General features: G+C 37.5%; 2 protein-coding genes across 3 annotated transcripts; one reads left to right on the plus strand and one right to left on the minus strand.

Moving 5' to 3' along the window:
- The first annotated feature begins 609 nt into the window (after positions 1–609).
- Positions 610–3,069, plus strand: Mtap (Methylthioadenosine phosphorylase). The gene is made up of 5 exons (XM_011306934.1): positions 610–810; positions 1,292–1,452; positions 1,660–2,083; positions 2,158–2,367; positions 2,426–3,069. The coding sequence occupies exons 1-5, from the start codon at positions 790–792 to the stop codon at positions 2,459–2,461; spliced, it is 852 nt and encodes a 283-aa protein (XP_011305236.1). The 5' UTR covers positions 610–789; the 3' UTR covers positions 2,462–3,069.
- On the minus strand, positions 2,736–11,302 carry Vha44 (V-type proton ATPase subunit Vha44). Of its 2 annotated transcripts, none has more exons than XM_011306931.1 (6): positions 11,068–11,302; positions 10,015–10,327; positions 4,772–4,958; positions 4,193–4,645; positions 3,962–4,100; positions 2,736–3,825 (listed from the first exon to the last, which is right to left on the minus strand). In XM_011306931.1, exons 2-6 carry the CDS (start codon positions 10,298–10,300, stop codon positions 3,730–3,732), a joined length of 1,161 nt encoding a protein of 386 aa, XP_011305233.1. In that variant the 5' UTR covers positions 10,301–10,327; positions 11,068–11,302; the 3' UTR covers positions 2,736–3,729. The 2 variants fall into 2 exon arrangements, with proteins under 2 accessions (XP_011305233.1, XP_011305235.1); XM_011306933.1 differs by lacking the exon at positions 11,068–11,302 and adding an exon at positions 10,506–10,840.
- Positions 11,303–11,678: the final 376 nt, after the last annotated feature.

An 11,678-nucleotide genomic window follows, 5' to 3' on the forward strand; every position in this document is an offset into this window, starting at 1 on the left:
GTAGCTCACTATTGCCACGATGACGATATAGTTTTCGATGATGAGTCGGATGATTACGACTCTGTCCCCTCTATTCTGAATTTTTGACTCTTTATTATTTTCTCTGTTCCATGGGTCACTGCCATTATTTATCGATGGAAATTGACCACTTTTATTTCTTTTTCACCCTCAGCTAGCAGTTTTCGTGGTGAAAACGCTCAAAACGTAAGGGTCGAGGATCGATTGTGCCTTCGAAAATTATGATCTTCGAATGAGTTATTGAGTAAAATGAAAAAGTGGTTGCAAAGAGGATTTTGTATCCGGTTTTGTGATTTCATGAGCAATTGTTCAGTTTTATTTTTTTTTTACTTCTGTATTGCTTACATAGAGTAGATTAATGTATTGATTAGAAAATGTTGCAATAAATGACAATGAATTCACATAATTCCCTGTGTTTTTCATAAATTCACCACTTGAAATTCTTTTTTAATTAGAAAAAAATTCAGAAAATATATTTGCCATTCCAAAAATAAAAATATATTCAATCAAGATATAAAAAATTAAACAAATAGATGAAATGAATAATATGCGCAGAAATTGATGTAAAAAATTATCAGTAGGCGGCGCTAGTGTAGCCAGCATAAATTTTTCTGAGATGTTCGAACCTACACACAGCATCAGATTAGTGAATATTGCATAATCATTTATCATTGAACCTTACCTCTCGTGTAGTTCTCAACGATTTTATTCTCTGGACAGAGTGATTTTCTTGTAATCGAAAAAACTCCTGCATTATTTTCAGCAACAGCAATGGGCACACATAAAATCAAGGTACACGACTTTCACTTCAAAAATAAAGTAATAATGACTATTCACAAAGAACGCCTGTTGATCTCCACTGTCATGGACCTTTCAAATGAAATTTTCTTTGACATTACTGAAGTACCAAATTTATGGGGTTCTCATAATTTTTTTGGATGCATTTCAATGGAATCTTCCATTGGTTAAAATGATCACGTTGACCGACAATGAAATTCAACAACTGAGTTACAAATTTTACGGTAACTGCACTGCCCCTCCGGTAGTTTCATTTCCCCCATTATATTATTCCGGCTTTTTCAGTGAAATGATGCCTATTCGTAATATTTAACAACTGGGAATTACGTCCGGTGGAGAAATATTTCATTTCAAAAATCGTAACGGAAATGGCCGAAATTACCTAGAGGGAATGCTTCTGAAGAAATTTAATTTAAATATTTTGCTTTTATCATCTTGAATTTTGAAATCGACTTTTAATTCGTTATTCCCACAGATTGGAATAATTGGGGGATCTGGGCTGGACGATTTTGCCAAAAATTTCCTGATTGATAGTAAGGTAATCGAACGAGAGAACGTTATCTCAGATTTTGGTTACCCCAGCAGCGATATTTATCAAGGAACGGTTTCAAACATTCCAGTGGCCTTGATATTTAGGTAATAATTTCTTTTAACAAAAAAATCACGGACTGTAAAGTGCGATGGTGAAGAGCATGTAGAAAAATCTCATAGGCGGTGAGCCGAACGATGCGTTCTCATGTGAACGTTTGAAACATCAATTATCATTCTCATAAAATATTCACAAATGCATTTGAAAATGGGAATTTCAAGTCACCACTTTATTTTTCCCGACCATTTACTCAGGCATGGAGTGGGTCACACAGTGTCTCCAACGAACGTGAATTACCGGGGAAATGTGGAAGCCCTGAAAAATCTGGGCTGCACCCATATCCTGGCCTCGACTGCCTGTGGATCTCTTTCAGCCTCGATTGGACCTGGACAGCTAGTGATCCCCGACAACTTTATAGACTGCACTACAAAACGAGACGGGACTTTCTTCGATGGCACATCCGCAAAGTTCGGCGGAGTGCGTCATGTCCCAATGGAACCATCATTTCATCCAGCAACCGCTGACAGCCTGTTGCTTGCAGCCCAGACACTCGGTTTGGATGTCAAGAAGGGGGGCACTATAGTCGCTATCGAAGGGCCGAGGTTTTCCTCCAGGGCAGAGAGCAAGACCTGGAGGTTGTGGGGAGGTGACTTGATCAACATGACCACCTGCCCTGAGGTATTCTCTCAAATTTCTTAGATGATTTTGAAGTTTTTTCATTTTATTTATTTTGCGTACTTTTCTTTGCACAGGTATGTCTTGCGAAAGAGGCTGGTCTTCTCTACGCAGCCGTTGCCATCGCAACGGATTATGATTCTTGGCGAGAACCCGAGGAATTTGTGTCTGCAACTAGCGTAATGTCAGTTTTCAAGGAAAATGCATGGAAAGTAAAGAATTTGCTCGTCAAAGCTATTGAAATTATTGGAAACATGGATTGGGATCAACATATTAATGATTTGAAGGTATTACTACTCACTTTTTCTGCCATTCAAGTTCAATCAACAGCTTCTTTCTTTCCAGGATGTGATCGACAAGGCAAATGTGTCAAAGAATTGAATGATTGATCATCCGATTGTTCATCTGCGTCAGATTTCTTCGCACTTCTGAATTGATTAAATTAATCAGTATTGCTTTCATTCCTAACATGTCTCATCTAGAATAAATCTAGAAATATCAACAATCGCAATTTATATAATCCACACAGAGAGAAAAAATCCTTTTTCAAAGGAAAATCATTTGTTACAAGCAGAAAAAAGACAAGAATTTTTCGCTCTTTGTGCATCTGCACAGGTTACACTTGTTTTCACTGCAATAAAATATTTTCACAGTATAACGGAACGGGATATTTATTCATACCTTTACAGTTTATTTGATAATCGATGTACAGTGGATCTGAACAATCGCATAACCAATTTGTATCTACAATATACAAGTTCATCTCGGCGTTTTGTCACACTCGCAGCTGCGTCTGAGGCTCTTCGCATGGTGTCTTTATGAAAATAGGGGAGAGGAACACATGCGAAATTCTTTTCATTTTTATCTCTCACAGAAGAAAGCCAAAAAATTTCTATTTTTCTAACGAGATTCTCCCATTGTATTCTTCCCTAAATGAAGTGGTTATTGCAGAAATGATTATCATTTCAAAAGTCTGAGTGTTTCTCGTTGTCGTAAAAAAATACTGAATGATAACCGAACCTCTCGACATTGCAATACAATTCCTAGTATTTCGTCACTCATAAAATTTCCAGAAACGATGGTGACCGGAAAATCACTTGGAAAACTATTCCTAGTGCGATTCTCATCGTAATTGTTTAAATAACTTCCTCACGCCTCATAATACTAATTCAAAACGCCATTCAAACAATTTTAACATTCATAAATCTTACAATAGAATAGTTTTCTCTCTGAACTCGATTAAAACCAGGAATTGAACAGAATAATGAGGAGCTGGAATACATTGTAAAAATACCGATCAAACCAGGATCGGATTTTAATTTAACGTCCATTATTTTCAAGTGTTTTAGTAATTCCGCATGAATCTTGTGATAATTATTTACAATGCTGTTCCCTCTGTCGAATTAATATGCCAACATGATCCGATTGGAATTATCTTTAATTACTACAATGCTGGAAATCGCAGGTGTCTATCCTCAAAAATTACGCGGAAATTCAAATAAATCGTATGATCTCCACTCAAATGACAATTATTTCTGTCTCACGCACCTGCAACGTGAGACTCAATGACAGACGAATTAAAGGAGGAAATAATAGTAGCATGTGCGCCTAGAGGACGTTAATATTGACACAGTGTTCTTTTTAATTCCTTAAACCTTATTGTCAACCATATCGACGTTTATTTTGTAATAGACGTAGGGATAGTACTCGTTCTGACCGAAACCCAGTCCAGGAATATCCATACTCTGAAATCAAAAAATTATTTAAATACTCTTACTGATGATTTATTAAAAAATTACTCGTGACTAGGAAAGGATTTATTAATTTATGAGAAATTCCATAAATTCCATTTCTAGTAGTTGATTGAATTAATTTTCTTACATCTTGATTACCACCGCCCGCCCCCGATGCGGACGAGTCCAAGTGCGCGTACAACTGATTAAGCACATCCCTCAATCTCTTGGTATTTTTCTTATTCGGGTGCAGAAGAATTGCTTGGAAATTTACAGGCAATCCATATCTGCGATCGAATGAAATATATAAATAAAATAAAAAGAACTTTGTATTATATTTAATAATATATTATCCATGGTTGAAAAAAAATAAACGTACCTCAGAACGGACTCCACGAAAACCCGGAGGGCTTTGACGTGAATCCATGCGCAAAAGCACTCGCTGAAATTGACTTTTAGCCAGCGAACAAGAGGTCCAAATTGTTTTTTCTTATCAGTCACCAGTTTGGTGATCTCATTTTTCCCAGCTGCGAGTTCCTCCTCGTTGTACGTAAAATCACGAACGATGAATTTCTTCTCGCGCGCGTGGAGTTTAAACTCCTCAGCGACTTTCTTGAAAAGTGTCACCGTGAAGAGACCGTATTCCGAGTCCTGGGTAATCATTTGGCTGCTCCGAGGTACAATCATGTCTGTGAGCTTCTCGTATATAGCATTCCACTCTTGGAAGTTGGATTTTGGAACGATTACGAGAAGAGTTGAGAGGTACTCGCTATCCAGGATAAAGTGCTCTTTCTTCACGAGATCAGCGAGATTGCGAGTTAGTAAACTTCCGCTACGAAAAGCAATATTAATTCATTTGACTGGCCCAGAGAGTGATTGAGGATATCCAAATACTTTTGCCATTTGAAAAATATTGAAAGTACTTGAATTGAGGAGAGTAACTTGCGTGACTAATTACGTTTGCTTCTTTTCGAGATTGGAGAGGCTTCCTTTAAGATTATTATACGCCGTCGACTTGGTCTTCAAATCGGAATCAATCTGTCCAACTTGCTTGCTAATGATATCAGCAATATTCCTCAATGACTGCTTAATCGGATACTTAGCCATGTCCCATTGAAAACGAGTAATGTAAGACGGCAAGTCACCTGTCATCGTGAAAAATCCATGGAATATCTTAACAACCGTGGATTAGCTGTTTACACCCTCCTTATACCTAATTCTCATATAATTAACAAGGAGTTAAAAAAAAATAAATAAATAAACATGCAAGGTGATGAAATCGTGACCCGCCGTATCGTGTTAGTGCCAATTTAATGAATTGCACTGTCAATGGAATACGATTTTTCATTTATCTAATCAACACTAGCATTTCTATCAATATTTCATGATGGCGAAAGTTGATGAAACTTGCTAATTCACTCAGGTCCATGCCAATTGCTGACAATTATTATTATCATTATTTAAAGGTTCAATACTTCTGTTATTGATGAATAATCTCACAAAGCCCTATCCCTATTAATTGAGGTATGGATTTTATCTTGAATTTAAGCAACGTTATGTCTCAAGCCAAGCAGCACAACAGTTCAAAGCAAATATGGGGTCATTGATTATGAGGATATGGGGACAGTAGAGCATTTGAGAGTAATTGAATCAACTTGTTACACCTCGATTACCCCCCTATGAATTATCTATTAATCGAAACTCTATCGTGCAAAACATTAACTGCACTTATCAATTTTCTGAAGTATCTCATGCACTTAAAGGTAGCATTCCATCGGTTTCTAAGTTGCTCATTGAACATGTGTTTGTGCTGTTTTTGTAGCGATGAATCACACAGAGAATGACGATTTCTCATTTTCAGCTGTCACTTTATTCTAGAACTCGGCTAATGGAAAGTTATGGGCAGAAGTTCCAGCAAATGAAATGACTCCTTCGATTTATCAGTTGTTGCCGTGGATTCAACGGAATTGTAATGATAAAAATTTTTTTTCAGATACAAAAATCTATTATTAAATTTCCAGAGACTTTACCCTGAATTCTAAGATGTGTCAATTCCAAAAATTCACCTGAGAGTCCCTACAATAGAGTGACATCTCTTTGAGAAAAGAAATCGTTTTCCTGTGTGTAAAATGTTCAATATTTTTTCCCTGCATGTATGAAAATTGAATTCTGTAATAATCCAGGGGATTACCCCTTGTTTTTAGTGTAGTGTATAATTGAATAAAAATAAAACTGTTGCCCTGCCAGTTCCTACAATCACATGGAGTTGATATTTGCAATAGCCACTGCTGAGGATTTCGATTCTTCCCACAGACTTTCATGATTATCCATTAAACCGAACATGACTCGACTCTCGATACAAAACGGAATCAATAACTGAAAAATAAAAGCAGAAAGCGTGAAGGAATGTATTATCGAAATATGCATTGGATGTGTGCACAGAGTGGGATTTAAATAATAAGATAATAATTATAAATAATCAATAAATATGAGCTGCTCGCCAGTGTTCACAGTCGATTCGGCGTTTAGATCGGCGAAAAACTAGTGAGAAAAACCATGATTACGGTAGGCAAAGCATCATGGAAGCCCACAAGCCCTCAATTCGATGCTGTAAAAACCCCCATGACAACAATAATGAATTTTTAAAAAAATCTAAACCACATGTACGCTTCGGTGATTCAATGTCTGCCGCGCATCAGTTTCTCCCCCCAATTTTCCTAATCCAATAAAACGAAACCGATCAATGATACTTCGGATAACTCACATCAGATTGCCATCACTTGACTCCTTTGAAAAAAAATAAAATTCATGGCAATATCTGAATATTATTTAACAACAGGAGATCATTGATAATAAACAGTGAGATGATGAATGGCTAGGAGCGTACGAGGATGTCAATACAATTGGAGAATAAAATGTCTGGATGATTAATCGGATGAACACACGTATCAAAGAAATAAATGGATAAAGCATTCTTGAAGTTGTGGTGATTTTATGGTGGAACTCGATAGAAATTCTATTGGAACTGTTTTTCATTTTGTACTTAATGTCATTGAGGAATTCAAGGAATGATAATTGATTGGGATTTTTTCATGAGGTGTAATTTTTCAAGTGCTTATTCATTCGAATATTGGGGTAATCAACTCCATAAAATTTTATCATTTGAACAATAAGAATAATAAAAATTGTATTAGAAGTCTGAAAGTGTGAGGAAATGAATGCATGATCGTCTCGGAAGATTATGGATAAATTCCTGGGAATCCCATTAGGAATTTCTATTTGTCAGAAGTACCACTTAAAATATCGAACAATTTAAAGAATTGGCAATATCCATGAAATGGTTTGACACGTGTAAAAATGAAAGATAGGTTTTTGGGTGTGTATCCAATCGGTATTTGTCTCGAGGCAGTTGGTGGGGATGGGTACCTGGATTAGGCAGTATGCCACAATCGTCTTGCTCTTGTTCTTGATCTTCGCTATGTTCCTCATCGTAACTGTTGTCAGTGTCATCGGCATATGACTTGGAGCTTGATGACGTTGTACGACGTAATTTACGAACTTTTCGATGACAGCGTGAGCCACGTCGTCTCGTTTTATCCTCATCGCTACTGCAATGTGATGAGAAGGATTGGGACGGACTTGTGGGTGTTGGAGTTGGCGATGGTGATGAAGGAGCAGAAGCAGCGCACCAATGTGCATTGTAACACGAGTATATCGATGATTCATTCTGCGTACGATTATCACCAGCGTGGTTTATCGTTAATTTCTTGTCGGCACTGGAGTTATGATTCTGGGTCTCGTGATGATTGTAATGATTGGAATGACTATGAAGGCATTGGCTGTAATGACGTTCATGGTGCTGACCTAAGCTCGGTGCTGGCTCTCTCTCACTACTCTCCACTTCCTTCCAGGGCTTGTGTTGTTGCTGATCCCTCAAGCTCTTGTGTGATGGTGTTACTGGGGTGTTTGGTGGGGTGTCCGGACCCCCCTCAAGGCTCGTGTTCTCACCGTCATCCACTGATGTTTGACCTATCCATTATAACCCATTCCCAGAATCGTCTCCCGTTCTTTTTCTTTTTTATTCTTATATTTTTTCTTACTCTAAGATTCTGCTCCAAACCCTCACATTATCCATAATATCTTTATTCGATATGCTCTCATCGTCAACTAAACTTCTCTTGCTTCCTATGCAAAAACGCCTAACGACAACGCCGACCATAACTCAACCAAAGATAATACAATAAAAGAAGAACATCAATTTGAGAACATGAGTATTTAACTTTATAGTTAATCATAACGTCTATGATCTGTACATCACTCAAATCATCTAAAACCAAAAACAAACAGTTTCCGAATCAACAGCCAATCACTCGAAATAACAATTTTGTTGAATACTCTGTGGTGCCAATCAAAACCAAAAGAAAATACTCATGTGATGTGAAATTATACAAGTCTTGACTAATTCAAACGAAAAATAAAATTGTTTATTCAATCTTCTTCATTGTTCTTTGTATGTTGTTCTATTTGAAATAAATGAACGAGCAAAAAGGCTGCAAATGAGAATTGTACGGTGCAACGCAAACAGCCAATACTTATAATAAATAATAAAATTAATAGTCAACCAAACAAATCATGAAATTCAATCGAAAGAAACCTATAACAGTGGCTACTCCTAGCTTGGTGACCACAGTAACCCAAGCAACTCCTAGCTCATCGACATTTTATTATTATGATCTGTCATTGATCTGTCATTGATCAGTTAATCGTGTGGTCCTTCCAATGACTGAAAATCATTCCTTCGTTACGACTCGAGTTTATCGCGGGCAGACATTTATCCACGCTATTGACATTTTTGTTTTTCCATATTTCGGGCGGTGCGCGTGTTCGAGCATTTCATCAATGAAACAATAAGTAAGGTAGAGGGAGGAGGGTTAATGTGGTCGAAATAAAGAATAAATGAAGCAAGCGAAGCAACATTACAAGTACAAGTAATACCCCCTTTGTTGGAGTGCAGTTAGTCAGGAATAGATTGAAAGAAATTGTGAAATTTAAGTACATCGTTATAACACGCGTTATTAAAACCCATAGAACACTGATTCTTCTATGACAAGTTCTGCTGAACCTTTATTGGATATCGCAATAATTCTCTTATCCTATAACCAACATTGTTGGAATTCAAATTTATTGGAATGTTGTTGAAAAATTCATCATTTATTTTCTGTTCTATGAAGAAATTGCGGAGAAGAAAGAAATGAAGTTGTTATTCGAATTCTTATAGAACTTCATTGGAATTATTGCAGAGTTCCAAAAATAAATTCAATAGAATGTATCACAGAAATTTTTGTATTTTTTTTTTAACCACTTGGCTAGTCAGATCTTTACGTTGTATATCCGATAGGGTGTCCAAACATTCGAGACATATTTCGCTGGAGAAATATCACTCGTATTGATCATCAGAATGATTTTTGTACACCACAAAGATCCACTGAGAGAAAAATCAATCATCATCTCAAAAATTATTTCTTCATCAAAAAAACCTAGCAGTAATTTTTCTGTAAATTCATGATACCTCTCAGATAAAAAATTGGTGCTCTTCAGAGTGAGGAGTAATAAATTAGTTTTGTGATATTACGAGGAAATTTCGATCAGTGAAACATACTCTCAATGGTCATCACCACACGCGGTAAAAATCGAAATCAGTAATTTCCGTTAACAGGAAGTACAAGGAGAGGATTCAGGTAATAATACCAGCTCTGGATGGAATTAATTCCTGTTAATTTGTTCAAGGGAAAAATAAAGAGAAATCGTCAAAAAATAATGGTGATAACATTGATGTTCTGAATGTCACCCTCCCCATCAAGTTAATGATAAATGAATTTCAAATTCAGTGTGCTTGTCGTGTATTGTGTATAGTATTCATCAGTGACATTCCCTAATCAGTGAAACTTCAGTGATAAGAGGTTTAATACGTCATACAAATGGTCATTACTGAGGGAGTCTGGATTTTTTTTGCTTCTCCACTATTTTTTTCTTTTATTCGTTAAATAATTCATTCCTGAATCATAAATTAGATGATTAATCTAGTTATGGTGTTGTCGTGCAATTCCAGACTCCCGCATGCACTAGAATTCTATGACTATACAACCAGAAAGAATCAAGACGAATGGTTGAACCGAAATAAAGAGATGTTGGAGTACTCACTATTGTTGGCCATCAAATTCTCGTGCAATTTGTCTCTCTGATCCTCTAGTACTTCACCCAAGTAGGCAGCAACTTTGCGGGTTACTTGTTCGACAAAGGCATCGAGTTTACCCAGATCATCAGATAATCCTACCAATTGATCCAGGGTACCGACTTTTAGGTCGGGGATGTGGAATTTGTAGTTTAAGGATAAGGAATTTTGCTTGGACGTGAGATTGTTCATTGTTTCCCACGTTTGCTGACATGTCTTGTCCCCAGGGGCAGATATCAACCAGTATTCCGTCATTGTGGGTGGAGACAGGTCCTATCAGATCTGGAAAATTCAGTGAAGGAGAGGATTTGTAATTCAATCTCTGTTTTCCAAAGGACACGTGATTTCGACACCCGATAAAACATTTTCACTAATTTTCCTAGCATTCAATTCTATTTCTTAAATGAAAATTAAAGTTTCGCTAAAAGTTTAATAAAATTGTAGAACTTTATGCACTCACTCTAATTTTTCCATTCTAAAACACAATTAACAAAAAGAAAACACAAAACATTGGAGCGGGGGCGTGGCAAATGGATGTCTCTCTCTTGAATTAAAATTACGTAATAAGGCGCGCTTTTCACGTGACCCATAGAAGAGCCTGAGGCTTGGGATACGAGGATATTCGAAATAAAATTGTTTCATCCAGACTTTCAGTAGAACGAATAGAACTTCAAGTTCTGACAGCCCGATAAATTCACGGGAAAATCCATTTTCCCCCGTGAATTTCCCGGGGGAATTAATTAATTTTTTCGTCAGACGCCTGACGTCTGTATTTGCCGCCGTCACCGTCGCGACTGGTCACAAACCAGAGAAAATCAATAGTCGGCCGAGAGGGGAAAACCGAGACAAGGCAAAAAAAATCAATAACAATAAAGGAAATTTTCCTAACGAAATTGCTCCGAACGTAGAGATACTATCTCGTCTACGACGTGTGTCAGGTAACTTCGTTTGGATATTCCCTGCCATAATTACAAACGGGCGTTGAAATGCGTCAACCATGAAAATTTATATTTGATAATTACCTGTCTGTGAAATAGCTCCGGATGGCGATGAGGGTGGAACCAATGGATCTTTCAGACCCTTTGCTCGAAAAACAACGGTAATTTGATGGATAATAACCACTAGGATGCTCGTCTACTGGATATTCGTCAAAACCATTGTCCCTCACGTGATGGAGTGCTACTTTGCGTTGGCCAGTGTTGGATGCTCTCGACCCACCCGATCCGACAACTAAGCGGGGAGAACAGCTGACTGCCACACCATCAGGTCCAAAGAGGATTGGCTAAAGTAGAGGTTCAGTTCTGGGGATTTGAGTGACTCCAACGGCATCGTAGTACTGCACCCCAAGAGAGGGAGGGCGCAACACGCACTGCTGGGGTGTTCATCAAGTCGACGGGGTGAATTTTATTTTCTGCGGCATGAATGCTTTTTGTTTTTTGTTTTTTTAACTGAAATTAAGCCGACTGCAGGATGTGCGGAAGGGGGAAACCACATCTTGTGGAATTTCAATGAAAAAAATTATTCAATATGTTGAATATATACCACTAATGAATTTATAAATTTAAATAAGCGCGTTGGCCTAGTGGTAACGTGCTCGACTGGCACGCCGGCGGCCCGGGTTCAATCCCGGCAT

This window comes from Fopius arisanus, unplaced genomic scaffold, assembly GCF_000806365.1.
Source record: "Fopius arisanus strain USDA-PBARC FA_bdor unplaced genomic scaffold, ASM80636v1 scaffold00050, whole genome shotgun sequence".
Taxonomy (NCBI): domain Eukaryota; kingdom Metazoa; phylum Arthropoda; class Insecta; order Hymenoptera; family Braconidae; genus Fopius; species Fopius arisanus.

What these genes read in the sequence shown, in the direction of transcription:
- Mtap (XM_011306934.1), top strand. Translation starts at nt 790, where the DNA reads ATGGGCACACATAAAATCAAG. An exon ending in TGGGCACACATAAAATCAAG is followed by an intron (nt 811 to 1,291) that starts GTACACGACTTT and finishes TTATTCCCACAG; the next exon opens with ATTGGAATAATTGGGGGATC. An exon ending in AACATATTAATGATTTGAAG is followed by an intron (nt 2,368 to 2,425) that starts GTATTACTACTC and finishes CTTTCTTTCCAG; the next exon opens with GATGTGATCGACAAGGCAAA.
- Vha44 (XM_011306931.1), bottom strand. Translation starts at nt 10,300, where the DNA reads ATGACGGAATACTGGTTGATATCTGCCCCTGGGGACAAGACATGTCAG. An exon ending in TTCGTGGAGTCCGTTCTGAG is followed by an intron (nt 4,101 to 4,192) that starts GTACGTTTATTT and finishes ATTCGATCGCAG; the next exon opens with ATATGGATTGCCTGTAAATT. An exon ending in CGGGCGGTGGTAATCAAGAT is followed by an intron (nt 3,826 to 3,961) that starts GTAAGAAAATTA and finishes TTTTGATTTCAG; the next exon opens with AGTATGGATATTCCTGGACT.